The sequence below is a fragment of the Pezoporus occidentalis genome, unplaced genomic scaffold (assembly GCF_034315485.1).
Source record: "Pezoporus occidentalis ecotype Australia unplaced genomic scaffold, CSIRO_AGI_Poc_V1 ctg161, whole genome shotgun sequence".
Lineage (NCBI taxonomy): Eukaryota > Metazoa > Chordata > Aves > Psittaciformes > Psittacidae > Pezoporus > Pezoporus occidentalis.
This window is the reverse complement of record NW_026913437.1, coordinates 382566-398044: the sequence shown is the minus strand read 5'-3', so window position 1 is coordinate 398044 and position 15479 is coordinate 382566. Positions and strand designations below refer to the sequence as shown.

At 51.7% G+C, this 15479-nt stretch overlaps 1 protein-coding gene across 1 annotated transcript in view; it reads right to left on the bottom strand.

Moving 5' to 3' along the window:
* The window catches only part of GPC3 (glypican 3), a 138542-nt gene that overhangs the window by 20893 nt on the left and 102170 nt on the right, over positions 1-15479 (bottom strand). The window contains exon 7 of the mRNA XM_062612762.1: positions 4633-4789. Within this exon, the coding sequence (XP_062468746.1) occupies positions 4633-4789 (157 nt within the window). The remainder of the gene's footprint in view (positions 1-4632; positions 4790-15479) is intronic.

The window sequence follows — 15479 nt, the reverse complement described above, 5'->3', positions numbered from 1 at the left end:
ATCCACCCGTGGAAGGAGTGCTTGGGAAGTCAAGCAGGTATTTGAGAGCATCTCTCTCAGCAGCCAGAGGAACATCCCCACACCAGCACTACATGGAGCAAGCACTGTCAGGAGACAGCCTGAAGCTATCTGCAGAGAAGTGATCACCGCGATAAGGGCTGGGAAGACACAATCTTGTAAATGCTTTAACTGCTGTTGGTCTGTCCTCCAGCACATGCACAGAGTGAGCCCCAGCATACCCCGATCCCTGTCCCTACATCCCTTGTCCCAAGCCCCTCTCCAGGTTTCCTGCAGCCCCTTCAGGCACTGGAGCTGCTCTCAGGTCTCCCCTTCAGGAGCCTTCTCTTCTCCAGGCTGCCCCAGCCCAGCTCTCTCAGCCTGGCTCCAGAGCAGAGCTGCTCCAGCCCTCGCAGCAGCTCCATGCCCTCCTCTGGACTCGCTCCAACAGCTCCACGTCCCTCCTGGAGGCTTCAGACCTGAATGGAGTACAGTAGAGGGGGGTCTCACCAGAACTGAGGTCTCACAAGCCTTCAAGTTGGTAAGGGCACTCAAAAACCCCTGCCGAGAGGATAAGTCAGTGGCAGAGCAAGCCAGAAGCTATTAAGGAGTTACAGATCTGGGCAGACCGAGGGACACCCTGTGCTCATCTTGACTTTCCTGCATCACCTGGGCATGGCTGGGTTGCTGGGAGGCAGCACAGAATCCCAGCCTGCCCATCACACGGGCAGGGTGCAGGGAAACCCGGGGCTGCCGCTGGGGCTCGAACTACAAACTCCTTCTCTCCCTTAGAAATAACCAAGGGTGAGCAGAAAGGCAAAGCCAAGTGCAGGTTATACAGCAGCAACAGCCAGGCAGGGGAGCTGTTTTACACACACAAACTTGCAGAGCCATCTTTGTGTATTGCACACATCTATCTTTACATATCTCATGGGATGAGGCCAACTTCCCTTCCCAGGACAAGCTATTTCTACTTAATTCTGCCAAATCCAGCTGTTCCCAAGACAACTTTTGTTACTGCCTAACACAGATATTTTGGAAGGGTAAATCTTCCCCTTGTCCTCCCAACTCCCCCATGGTTGCTGACTGCTCACAACATTCCCTGGGTGATGCTCCAGTCACTAAAAAGGATCCTTTTCCTCCTGGCAAAGTCTGTGCTATGCCCAGGGGCACAGCATCCCCTCACAGGTGAGCTGGACCACATCACCTTTGCAACTCACCCCCCAAAAAGCCTGCATCTCCTCACCCCAGTGCCTGCTAGAGCCATCCACCCAGCACAGGAGCCTCACCAGCTTCATTTTCAGCCTTCCTGGCAATAAGCTTATTGGTTATAAGTGGCATCTGAGGGAAAACAGAGCTGAGCTAATTCATAGGTGGTTGGCTGAGGTGGCAGGGAAGTGCCAGCCACCCATGGCTCTTTGCTTTGGGTGCCTGATGCAGGACAGCCAACATGGAATACACTTGCATTGATTCATAATTTGGGGGGGGGGTAATGCTCTCATTTCTTCCCAGGCATGGTATGGCATGGCAAAAATATCTCTGTGTGGATGGATGGACACAGCTCTATTTTTAGAGCTGCAGGGTCCGGGTGCTCCATTGACAAACAGGATGTGCTCTTCTCTGAGCAGGGAGGTTTGCAGTCCATCCCCCCCCTCTTATAACAAATATTATCTGCCTTCAAAATCCTTAATGTATTGCAGATGTGACAAACAATAAAAGACCTATCAGAAAAAAAAGCCTGCCATCTCCATGTTCCCCACTGGGGCAATGTTATAATGAATTTATTAGCATATAGGGCTCACCACCATATGTTTATAGTCACTCACAAACTTGGGACTTGACAGTTTACATGTTTAAATCATTAAAGTTTAAGTTGACTGTCCAGTTATTAGGGGCTCAGTAGAAATAGGAAACAAAGGTTACATTTTATACCACAGGCGATAAATCAAAACTAGGCTGTGTTCGAAACTGACTTTTTCCTTTCTTTTGCTCTCTTTCACCTCTGCGTTTTCAAGACCTTTGAAGGGGACATCTCAGCGAGGCCAGGAAGGAGCAGCTGCTCGCAGTTAGCGCCTACACCAGGGAGCAGGAGCAATGCCCACTGCATCCAAGAGATGCAAAGACCTCAGAGGTGGCAAACACCAACCAGACTCAGTGCCACCTCAATGCACACACCTCTCATCCTCGCCAGGGCACCACCAAGTCCATCTGCAAGGCTTAGGAAACCCTTGGGACACCTCCCCATCACAGGACCAAGCTGAACAAAGCCTCTAAGAACAGGAAAGCAAAGCACCCAAACTGTGTTCCCCAACTGCAAACCTCTGAGGGTTGGCTGAGGCACTCAAACACGCTCAGAGGGGGCTTGGGGGTTTCACCGCTGCACTACGACACAGCCACCCAGCGATGTTCCTGCCTTAACACCGCAGAGCATCCAGTATGGATAAACCCAGGGAAGCAGCCACTCAATCCCAGCCACTCCCAGGCCTTGCTGCCTCTATTACTGGGTAACTACCTTGGGAAAGAGAGAGATAAAGCCACACTAAATGTAAAAGTTCATTTTGCAAACTCCTTCCAGATTTCCCAGCCTGGCATCCTTTCAAACCAGCATGCGAGCCTAAAATTTAGACTATGTGGGAAGGGGAGGGGGGAGCTGCGGAGTGGTTTCTGGTCCCTTTTATTTCGTGCTACGACATGATATGATGGGAAAAAAAAATTAATTGAAAACTACCCTTTTAAAGTAAAAAGAGACCTCATCCTCAAAAATGTTCAAAGTGAGTGTTTCCACACCATCAGCAACTTTTCCTGGGCTGGTTTCCAACATAAAACTTGAGCAGATTCACAGTTTATATCCAATACCAACCGAGTAGGATTCTGTCACTGTGAGATCAGCTTTGCCTTTCTGCTCTAAAGCAAGACGTGAAAACAGAGCCTGAGGGCATGGGCAAGTGAGGAAGCACCACAAAGTCTCCCTGGCTGCCTCCATGGTGCAGCTCTTGTCCTCTGGGGCCAGGCAGCCTAAAAGCTGTGTTGGACCAACCTCCTGCTCTCAGGAACCTGAAGGGAGCACAGGAACACAACGCCCCAAAGGCACTGCTGCTTTCAAGTTAATATTTACCCATCCATAGTAAACACCCTGCCAGCAGAGCAGCGCAGGGAGAGCAAGTCCTCTTTCCTTACTACATGCTCACATACTGCAGTGACAAGAGAGGTCTAAATCGCTAGGCAGGCCGGTTGGTGGGGAGATCAATGCAGTGATTAAATGAGGCTACAGGAGACAGAAAAAGGCAGAAGGGATTAGAGACCCGGCTTCAGAGATCACCGAGGGTGTTATAGACAAGGCTGCAAGAGGAATCAGAAACACATTTAAAACAGCAGAAAGGTGTGACACAGAGATCATGGAAAATGAAACACGTATCTCTGCTCTCGACTCAGGATGCTGGGGATCACCTGTATCTCTTTAGCATACACTTTGATATTTAGCTTTTGGATGAAATAAAGGACCTTTTATCCTTCTCTGAATTCTATATTTCTGTTTCAGACTGGGATTGGAGGGCTTAAAAAGTATTTTCTTTCCCTTACCCAATATTTGAATATATGTATTTGATATACTTTACATAATATGTAAATAATCTTCGATATGAAACTGGCATTTAATATTTCACCTCTCACTTCATTAAGGATATTTTAATTATCCCAGACCAATGGAAGCGAATTTATAAACATCTGTGCTTCGTTTAAGAGCCCAAATTTGCCTCTTAAACTTCAAAGCTGTAAAGCTGATTTTATCCAGGTTCAGTTGTCTGGTCTCTTGAAGAGCACAGTGTAGCAGCATTAATTGGGCCAGGCCTCCCCCCGCAGACCCCGCTCATCCATGATGGACACAGCCTCTGACAGCCCAGGCTTGCTCATGTGAGCAAGATGCTGCTGCTGCTGCGATTCCCAGAGCCAGGAGTATGGTGACAGCGGCTGGTGGGTCAGGGAGAAGGCACACACCAAGTGCACGTGTGACTGCCCAAGTCACAACCAGTCCTTCACTTTCTCCTCCTGGTGGGTGACCAGGGATTACCTTACTAACAGTGTAGCCATAGAATAATAGAACCACACAATGGCTTGTGTTGGAAGGGACCTCAAAGCTCCTCCAGCTCCAACCCCTGCCATGGGCAGGGACACCTTCCACTGGAGCAGCTTGCTCCAAGCCCCTGTGTCCAACCTGCCCTTGAACACTGCCAAGTACCTAAATCTGTCAAATGAGCCTTTTTTCCAAAGCCTGGATCTGAAACAACCATGGCTGCAGTCAAACAATCCTTACACCTTTCTGATGCCCTCCAGAAAGATGAAACGCTCATCTCTAAGGCCATGAGGGAGGGCAGCCATGGGAAGGAGAGAAGATGGTTGGCAGGTTTGTAACCTGTCTCAAACCCTCTGCCATGGGGTGCTCTAAACACAGCCCTGCAAAACCAACCAGGAAAAGCAGCAGCATTTGTCCTCCAGCACAACGCTGAGCATCAACAGCCTCTGGGCCATGGCATCGGTGGTGCGTGCACTGAGCAGACCCCCGAGAGCAGCTCTCTGCCCCATCACCAAGACCTACAGCCCACAGCGGGGCAGCCAGCATGGGACCACCATCCCCATCACCTGCTAAGAACCGGAGCTGGTTCCTCACGCGCAGCTCTCCATCCCCGGAGCCTCTGCCACAGTCATCTTCATCATCGCAGTCTCCACTCTCCTCCTCCTCCTTCTCTGGGGTTTTACCTGGAGCTTTTCGGCGGGGCAAAGCCATCCCTTTGAGCAGCTGGAAGACAAGAGGTGCCAGTCATTCAACAGCCTCCATCCACCTCCCCTCCTGCTTCATCCCAGGGATTGGGTGACAAGAGGGGGCCAGCGGAGCCAGGACAGTGGGATAGGACCCCATGGTGCTCCATATGCCAAAGCACTGATGAGCTCAGGTTCATTCACAAAGTTGCACACAAAACCACAATGGAAGAAACAAAAGGAGGAGGAAAAAACACATTGAATAACTCTGCCTTTTGGTTTCTGCTCTGCAAGCACTGTGTGAGCTGGAGCACCTCTACCAGCGCTGCCAAAGCTCTGGACCTAGCTCCAAAAACAGGCCAGATGGGGCAAAACACAGTGGCAAGAGGAAACACGGGTGGGAGCTCCCCACACTGCCCCTTCACAGCATACAGAGGGATTAGGCACGTTTTAAGGCATCAGCTCCCTCTTCCCGCTGCCTCTTCCCATTTCACCACAAACCCAGCTCCACTTGGAAAAGCGTGAGTCAGGCAGTTAATATATGCTGAAAATTTCTCTCACTACCACTCTGCTATTAAAAACCTTCTCGAATTTAATCCCAGCATGGAAAAAAACCTAAAATAATGAAAAGGATAAGGAAGAGCAGATATTGCAAACTGGGAGCTTTCCGCATAGTGCAGGGGTTAGGGAGCTCCATCTCTCGCAGCAATACCCATGCCTTTCAAGGCATTTTTTAATATCTGGAATCTAGGTTATATTTTTAAACTATTAGCCTTAGAAAAGAGTTTCTCCAATCTTTAGCTGCTGTTTTATACAGCCTCAGAGGAATGCTTTCGGCATCTGGCTCGCCCTGTCCACAGCAATGTCCACATACCTCAGTGTTTATATTAGAGGAGCATAACGTAATGAGAACCAAATGGCTGGATGTGAGACCCCTCTGGGTTCCCCGCCTGTGGCAAACAATGTGGCAAACTTCTCCTTGGCATGCGCGACAACCATGCTGGGTCCTGCACCCGTGGTTGGGAGCAAAACGCAGCTCAGCTCCCCAAAACTCAGAGGGCCACGAGGATGAGCAGGGGCTGGAGCAGCTCCCGTATGGAGCCAGGCTGAGAACATTGGGGCTGTTCAGTCTGGAGAAGAGAAACTGCGTGGAGACCTCAGAGCAGCTTCCAGTGTCTGAAGGGGCTACAAGGATGCTGGGGAGGGACTCTTCATTAGGTACTGTAGTGATAGGACAAGGGGTGATGGGTTCAGAATGAAACAGGGGAAGTTCAGGTTAGATATAAGGAGGAAGTTCTTCTCTGTTCACATCACCAGCTCAAACTCATTGCCCCATTGCACCACTGCTCTAAAACCAAGCCTGTCGTGGCGGAAGGGGACCACAGCGGGTCAGCAGCAGGATGCTCACTCCTCTGCAGGATGCTCTGCAAGATGCTCACTCCTCTGTATCCAAGGCATGAAGCAAGCCAGCCGGGACCCCACTGTGCAGCTCAGCAGCACAACTTTCATTCCTTACCCAAAGCAGCAGAACAACTTTCTGGCAGAGAGAATTAAGCTTTGGGATATTTTCAGCTTTAATAAACTCAGCGGGTGGTGAGGGAAAATCGGGATTTTTCAATTGTGTGTTCTTCAGAATTAAAGTTACTGAGCATTTCTTGTGTTACTACTTTTTTCTTGGCATGCCATAAATTAGCAGCTTCATTTCTCCCCCTTGTAAAAACAATAAAACAGGAACTGTCTGAGGAATGCCGCATGGGCCCTGACTTGGGATGGAGTGAACGTGCCATCTCCATGCCATGTTGCTCCTTCCTTTTCCAGATCAAGGCTCCATCCCTGGCCACATGCTCCCCGGCTACTGACAACCACAGGGAGGTTCAATTGACTCTGGGAGAAGAGAAGCCTGTGACACAAAACCTACTGGCACCGTTAGCAGGAGACCTGGTGTGTGGTGAAAATCCCACCCTGCTCCGGTGGTGCTTCCAGACCCAGGAATGCTGTTGGATGCCTCAACTTTGGCTGCAGCAGCAGCCACAGTCCTGCACATCGACCATTATACAACCTCCCCCATGGTCTGCACGCTTTATGGAATGATGTTTGGTGGACTGAACATAGATTGCCCATCCTTAAATAGCAAGCAGAGCTGGCTGTACCCTAACATTACCGTTTATTCATGTCCTGTGGCTTAAAGCCTATGGTAAGAGGCAGGAAAATACATAGTCTGGTGATCACTAAAGTAGTGTGTAACAGAGAGATAACTTTAACTTAATCACAGTTCATCCAGCCATAAGAATTTACAGTTGTATCTTCTACTCTTTGCTAAACCATAATGGCAAAAATACACTGCAATGTACCCGATGTAAACTACAGCACTAATTGTGGGAGTCCGAGTGCGCGCACGCATCTCTGAGGTGTCTGCAGGGCATTCGTCTCCCATCTCCCCAACCGCTACGGCAAGAAACTTCCTTTGCTCCTGACTACAAGCTCCAGTGGCTCAGCTACACTATTTTGTGTTTGCATACAATCATAGAACCCCAGCCTGGTTTGGGTTGGAAGGGACCTCAAAGCTCCTCCAGCCCCAACCCCTGCCACGGGCAGGGACCCCTTCCACTAGAGCAGCTTGCTCCAAGCCCCTGTGTCCAACCTGCCCTTGAACACTTCCAGGGATGGGGCAGCCACAGCTTCTCTGGGCACCCTGTGCCAGCGCCTCAGCACCCTCACAGGGAAGAGCTTCTGCCTAAGAGCTCATCTCAGTCTCCCCTCTGGCAGGTTAAAGCCATTCCCCTTGGTCTGGCCCTACAGGCCCTTGTCCAAAGCCCCTCTCCGGGTTTCCTGGAGCCCCTTTAGGCACTGGAGCTGCTCCAAGGTCTCCCTTATAGGTTTTATTTCCACCCAAGTAGGGTGGGCAGTGCCATGGTACCTCTGCTGCCACATCAGCCATCAGGGCATCGGTCCGAGGGACCCCAGGCAGCCCTGGATGGTGTCCACACACATCTGTGTTGCTTGGCTTGTCCTGTGGTCTCCCTACAGCTTAAAACCCAAGGCAGACAGGAACAGTGCACGGAGCCTTTCTGCAAGGGAAGCCCCCCAGGGCATCCCAACATGATTTACACCATTATTCATAACCACACAGTGACCAGACAAAAACAGATGCAGCAACGTGGGGGGATGACTCAGCTGGATTTGGACGGGCCACTGTATGTTGAAATCTTTATCACTCCTCATTCTTTACAACCACTTTACTCCGAGCTCACCATCCCACCAGCCACCTGGTCTTGTTTTCCCAATTTTAACATAAACACTGAGAGCTGCAACACACTTTTCATCATTAATCTCCTGTCTCTGAAAAGAAACCAACGTTGTGTTTCTTGGACTGTCGTTTCAGAGCTGTTCTCTCACTCTGGAGGCTACACCCATGGTATTGCAAATATCACTGTGAGCAAGACCCAAACCTGAGCCCACAAATTCAGATTGAATATCCACAGTGAGCTACAAGCACCATGCTCCTTTAGGGCAGAAATCCTCCTTTTCAACATGCTTAAAAGTAAAGTTACTTTTCAACATACTCAAAGTAAAGAGAACAGGCAAACAGATTATTAAAGGGGAACAGAAGACTTCTAGAAAAGCATCTAATTCCTGCATGAGTTTAGGGGAGAAGGCTGAGTGATATTTGTAATCTTTTGGTGGACAGAGCTGTCATTTAATTTAGCTTGCCTGACTGAAAGAATTTAACAAGAAGTGTTCCATCGGGTTTTGCTGAAATTCCTCGCATGTTTTTAGTAAGCCCCTGGAATACGATCAAACCTAAAAAGCTGGAGAGGCTGGAGACTGAACTTGAAGCTAAAATAATAGTCAATATGCTTAATAATCAAATATTCCCGTCCAGCAGAAAAAGTGCCTTAGTGCAGAAACTCCCCTGGACCCGCGGCGTGGGTCCATGTGCTGTTTGGCATCTTGAAGGGATGCTGAGTTGGGCTGCGAGGCTGAGTGGGGAACTCAAGCCAGCCGTAAAACCCAGTCCCTGGCTCTGTTAGAAACCCCTCAAAACTCAACCAAACTCACCAGAACGACTGTGCACAACACTTGGGATGCCTTTCTTCAAGAGCCATGGCAAGAAGGAGTTTGAGAGGAGCAAAGGTGTTATTTCCCTTGCTTCACACGAGCCGCCTGCTCCGGCCACATGCTTCCAGGTACCTGACACAGACCCCACTGGCTCCTGACAGGTCAGGTTTTTCTGTTTTAAATTCCATCCTGCTGAAAACATTGGGTTTGGGGGCAAAACCCCTTAGCTCTTATGGGCAATCCTGACCTTGAAATCTGCAACACTGAGTAATTTATGGGTGGCTTTTAAATGAGGGCAGTATCATGGGAGACGTGCAGATTTTCACACGATGCTGTTGCCTGTTAACAGCTCATTACACTGTACAGAAGTATATTCCCATTATGAAATACAGCTGGGGCTGGTTTGCTCACAAAGGTCATTATCTGATCACAGGCAAGAATGGGGGGGGGAAAGGAACCCATTGCAAAAGGCTGAAGTTGGGGACTCTGGGCAAACTCATGTGTTTTGAATTTTGTGGCCTGATCACACACAAGCATGCAACAGCAGAATCGATTCTCTCCACTTCCTCTGCTTATGAGCCCTGGAAATAGCATGGAAAAAGTTATCTTTTATTAGGAAATACTTGATTATTTAAGCAACCCTTATAATAGGACTCACTGGTGCTGTCCCCTCTGCTTCCCTATCACCCAGCTCTCATTGATGCTGCCTCTGGACAGGGGCCTTGGTGCACAGGACCATGCCCTGGCAGAAACTCTCTGCAACATCAACAGCACCATCACCAAGCACTTCTTTCCAAGCTCCAGAGAACTTTCCCCTTCTTGAGCAGCCACAATTACAACGCCTGTTACAGAAAAACTCAATGTTCCTGGCAGCCAGCATCAAACACCATTTGAAAATGAGGAGATTTGAGACTTCTAAAAGTATCTGTAAATACCAGGAGCTGTACTTTTCTCTCTACACACGCGTGCCCTTTCCTCCCTGCCCTTCTGACCACTACATTAGCCCAAGGACAGAAGAGTCCATTTTGGCACAAGGACACCCATACTGTGGTTTCCTTAACAGCCCTTCCACTTGGATGCACCTTGGCAGCACAAGACATGGCAGAGAAGAAACCTGTTCTTAATTGTACTCTGGTTTCAAGCTCAGCACAAGGAGTGATTGCTAATCAGATGTTAATAAAGCAGGAGCAGGCTTTGGAGCTGGAAAAGTCATTTCAGAGCTTGGAAAAACAACGAGTTGGACACGTCAGCTGTTTTATCAGCTGCTCTAAAGGCAAATCCTGCACATCCCTGTGCTGAGGCTTGAGACATCACAGCTTTTGTACTGCTGAAGCTGCACTCATCAGACCAAGCCCTGGGTAGCACCTTCTACCTTCTAAGGACAAGGAATCGCCCAAGGATGTGCTCCCCATGCACCAGACTGGGGTCACTCCTGCTCTGGGGCTCCACACCAGCCCATGGTGAAGGGTGACCAAAGGGGTGAACCATAGAACCCCAGCCTGGTTTGGGTTGGAAGGGACCTTAAAGCTCCTCCAGCTCCAACCCCTGCCACGGCCAGGGACACCTTCCACTAGAGCAGCTTGCTCCAAGCCCCTGTGTCCAACCTGCCCTTGAACACTGCCAGGGATGGGGCAGCCACAGCTTCTCTGGGCACCCTGTGCCAGCGCCTCAGCACCCTCCCAGGGAACAGCTTCTGCCTAAGAGCTCATCTCAGTCTCCCCTTGGGCAGGTTAAAGCCATTCCCCTTGGCCTGGCCCTACAGGCCCTCGTCCAAAACCCCTCTCCAGCTTTCCTGTAGCTCCTTCAGGCACTGGAAGCTGCTCTTGGCACTCAAAATACCATCTCCTGGAGCAGGAAAAGTCCTTCCTGCGCATCTCTCGGGGTCTACCAGCACAGCAGGACCCCCTTTACTTCTTCACAAGCTCCAGAGGAGATGCTCTCAGCTGCCTGTAAATCAGTTTTCCTGGTCACTCTCCGGATAGCACAAAGAAGCTGGTGACAGCAGTGAATTATTGGCCCAAGGGTGGCCCTACTTCAGGGATCATCAGCTTAGGTCCAAATTAGCTATCAAAGCTGACACCACCCCAGTGGGTAAAGGAAGACAGATAAAGACCCCTCAGTGCTGGCAGTGGTTAAAACGAGCCTGCCCTGGCCAGTAAATCTCTCTCAGCAGCAGAAGGGGCTGCCAGGCCGTTATGAATCGCTCTGCTTTGGCGACAGGAGGCCGATGCCCGGGACAGGATGTGGATACAGAGGTTAAGCCCTCCCTGGCACTGCGCAGGCAGAGGGACGGCTCCTCTTGCTGTCCCCAGGCAGGGGAGCGTCACTTCCCCGACCCGAACAAATGCTCATTCATCACAGGGCACATGCGAAAAAGAGATTACTCAGGCTTTGGGATCAGCTCCTTCACCTTAGAGCCAGTTCCTTCCCCTTCCACCCCGCAGCTATTTCTGACTTGTTTTTGTGCCGTGGTAGGAAGGAACGGGCTGGGGTGGGTGCCAAGCAGGGCTGGGGACCTGGGCAGTCCCCATCTGCTTCTGGCTCGTCCCCTGAGCCCCACAGCCATGCTGATGCTGGAGAAACGCTACCGGTCTCTGAGCTGCTACAGCTCCTTCTCCTCCTTTGCATTTCTGAGGCCAAGCTATCACCAGTCCGTCAGCATCTCTTCCTACACCACCATCCACCTCCATCAAACGCAGACACCCCTCAAACGCCAAAACCAGTTAAAGCCATCATAGATTAAGCCACTAAAAGCCAAGAAAGTCACCAGGGGAGCTGTCCCCACCAGGCACATCCATGCCTGTTGATGGTGGAAAAGGCATCGCAAAGATGCTCCCTTCCTTGCTACCTGCAAGGCCTGTCTGCCTTGACCCCTTTCCACCCCATTTCCTCACTGGCATTGTACCCCTGCTCCTTCTCCCCACAGTTTCCCAGTCACCTACCAGCAGCCCCAGCTGCTTTCCCCTCTCCTTTCCAACTGCTCTGCGTCACCAGACAGGAGAACCTGGACCTATCTCTCCACTTGTCAAGCAGCCACCCCTGGGGTGTTGGCAGATGAGTGAAGGAGGGGCGTGGGAGCCTACATGGGCCAGGACCCATCACTGCTGTTATCCATATTTTCCATATTTTGTTTCGTTACGTTGGAGCAGAGCCCTGCTTTGCCATCCAAACACTGCTCAGGAAGGCCCAAAGCGCACGTCACCAGAAGATAAAACATGAGACAACAAGCAAAACAGGAGCACAAGGAACAAGAAGACAACATGGGTAGAGGTGGAGCAATCAACCACCTCACTGCCATCACATCCTTCAGGCATTTGAGCAGGGACAGCCTAGAAGGAAGGTGCCCTGAATGCAAGAGTGTCTAGGAGGACATGTAAGCATCATAGAATGGTTTGGGTTGAAGGGATCTCAAAGCTCCTCCAGCTCCAACCCCTGCCACGGGCAGGGACACCTTCCACTAGAGCAGCTTGCTCCAAGCCCCTGTGTCCAACCTGCCCTTGAACACTGCCAGGGATGGGGCAGCCACAGCTTCTCTGGGCACCCTGTGCCAGCGCCTCAACATCCTCTCACACCACCTCGAGCCATCTACAGAGAAAGCCCCACAGCCCAGCATGCCCGGGGAGCACAGCAGCGAGTGGGTCCCTGCAGCCTCCTGGCTCAGCCCAGCCCGTGTTGGAGCCCTGGGACACTTCCTCTTGGCTCAGGCTCCGGCACACGTGGCCACTCGCCGGCTGTCAGCGGCGGCTGCCTGCGAGACAAACATCTTGGCCTTGGCACCAGGTAGCAAACAGCGAGCAGAGGGCTGGGCAGGAAGGATCTTTTCCCCCCTTCTCCTTCTGCCGCACAAATGAGAGGCAAATCTGTCCCAGCCGCTTCCCTCCTTCCCTAAGAGCTCCCAGCAGAGAGGGACTTCTCCAGCCATGTGTTTTTGTGCACCTTCAACAGAGGTTCCTGCCCGAGCAGCAGCGCCCGTCACCCTCTGCGTTCTCAGGGCTGCTCTTTCCCCTTTACTTCCGCATTCACTTCACCCCAAGACACTGGGATCCCAAAAAGCAGCATCAAGCACTTCTGCTGAGTGTCCCCAGCTCCACAGAGCTGTCACAGGGGAATGAACAACTGCTTCCTAAGCCAGTCACCCCTTACCAGACCAGAGAAACCCAGTGCTAGGCTGATTACTGAGACACCGATATCACCAGGGACTTCATCAGGCAGGAGGAGGCGAGCACCCCCCAAACCTGTCAGCCAGGAAGGGGTGAGCAGTCCCTGAGGACCCATGGCCACCTCACCGGGGCAGGTTGTACCCAGCTGAGCCCTGGGTGTTCTCCGTGGGAGCTGAGGGGTGCCAGAGGCTTCCAGCATCCCATGGCCACCTCTGGTACCCAACAGCCACTGCTCCCTCCTGCACGGAGAGCAGAACCAGGGTCTGATCTACAGGCAGGATGAGACTGGTGCTGCTGGGGAGGGTGCCCAGCTGGAGCAGGGAGAGATGAGCTGCAGGCTCTGCTGCCACAGGTATTTATGCACTTCAAACAGACAGGTCAGACCAGGAGCAAGCCTGGAATAGGGTCTCTCCAGCTCCGTGGTCCCTAATGATCGGCTGATGGCTGGGCTGGCTCCTGGGCAAGGTCACAGCTTTCCTCTGCATTCAGAGTGGCTGCTGCCTGCTAAAACCCAAACAGGAGAGACTTCAACTTCCCAGACACAGCTTTTCCAGGGTCAATACCGGCACCTAGGAGGGATACACAAACTGGATAAGGAAATACTCGGGCTCCGGCACGGGCAATGCTCATGCACCAGGGTAAACCCCATCACTGGTACACACTGCATCCCACAGAAACAGACCCTGCAACCTCAGGTCTGCAGAGCTGGAGGCAGGAGGAGCCCTGCCTGGCATGGTTCTCCCACACAGATCAGCAGGCACCAACCGAGCAGCTGAAGCTGCTCAGGGTTTAAATTAGGTTTGAAGCTGGTGGCTTTACACCCTCCCCCAGTGAGAGCCAACACTCCCAGAGGAATCATAGAATCATAGAATAGTCAGGGTTGGAAAGGACCTTAAAATCATCCAGTTCCAACCCCCCTGCCATGGGCAGGGACACCTCACACTAAACCATGGCACCCAAGGCCTCGTCCAACCTGGTCTTGAACACTGCCAGGGATGGAGCATTCACAACCTCCCTGGGCAACCCATTCCAGTGCCTCACCACCCTAACAGGAAAGAATTTCCTCCTTATATCCAATCTAAACTTCCGCTGTTTAAGTTTTAACCCATTACCCCTTGTCCTGTCACTACAGTCCCTAATGAAGAGTCCCTCCCCAGCATCCCTATAGGCCCCCTTCAGACACTGGAAGCTGCTCTGAGGTCTCTATCAGCTTCTATTCTCCAGGCTGAACAGCCCCAACTTTCTCAGCCTGTCTTCATACAGGAGGTGCTCCAGCCCCTGATCATCCTTGTGGCCCTTCTCTGGACTTGTTCCAACAGTTCCATGTCCTTTTTATGTTGAGGACACCAGAACTGCACACAATGCTCCAGGTGAGGTCTCACCAGAGCAGAGCAGAGGGGCAGGATCACCTCCTTCGCCCTGCTGGTCACGCTCCTTTTGGTGCAGCCCAGGACACGGTTGGTTTCTGGGCTGCGAGCGCACACTGAAGCTGGCTCATGTTCATTTTCTTATCAGCCAACACCCCCAAGTCCTTCTCCTTGGGCTGCTCTGAATCTGTTCTCTGCCCAACCTGTAGCTGTGCCTGGGATTGCTCCAACCCTTGCACTTGGCATGGTTAAACTCCATGAGGTTGGCATCAGCCCACCTCACAAGCGTGTCGAGGTCCCTCTGGATGCCCTCAAAGACACCTACAAGTGCACATAAAGGTCAGCAAACTCCTTCCCTGCTCGTAGGCAGGAGGCATTCAAGGGGTCCTGCCAAAAAGACAACTTCCTGCCCATCACAGTGGTTCTCGGTGGCTCCAGTACCCGTCCTCTGCCTCCTGCCTCCCAGCTCCACTGCTGAGTGTGCTTCCCCTGACAGCATCTTCTCACACATGTCCTCAGAAAGGCCAGCCAAGCACATTTACTGCTTTTCAATATTGCTCCCTTACAATGCAGTGCAGTGAGGCCACAGGCAATAAACACTGCGGCAACCGAACCTTCCCTGTCTGCTCGCAGCTTTATGTGCTGCAACGGCCGTCTCTTGCAGCACGTGCTCCAGCAGCAAGAGCACCCAAACACAGGTCAGCCTTTGGAATGAGCCATGTGTCAAAACCAAGCTAAGAAGTTTAAGGAGCAGCAGCATTACCTGAGAGAGCCCTCCTGAGCCATGGGGGTTATTTACACCTGCCCCAATGCAGTCGAAGCAGTGCCACTGCGTGGGGAGCGGGTTTGCCAGCAGAAACCTGCCTGATTCCAGCCTTCTGCTTTGTCAGCAGGCGCAGCACGAGGAGGGGGATTACAAATTGTTCACTGCCTAAAACGGACAAAACCTCCTGCACTTTCTGACAGCAGCACAGCGGGGATGAAAGCTGCAGCATCTGCATTGCCCACTGCCTCTAGAGCATCAGGAGAGGGACCAGAGGCAGCCTCGGCTCCTCACCAAGCCAAGCCAGTGCTTTCTAAACACGGACAACCCTTTCCCAGAGCAGGGCTGCTCAGTGGGTGTAGGGCACAGAACCCCAGCCTG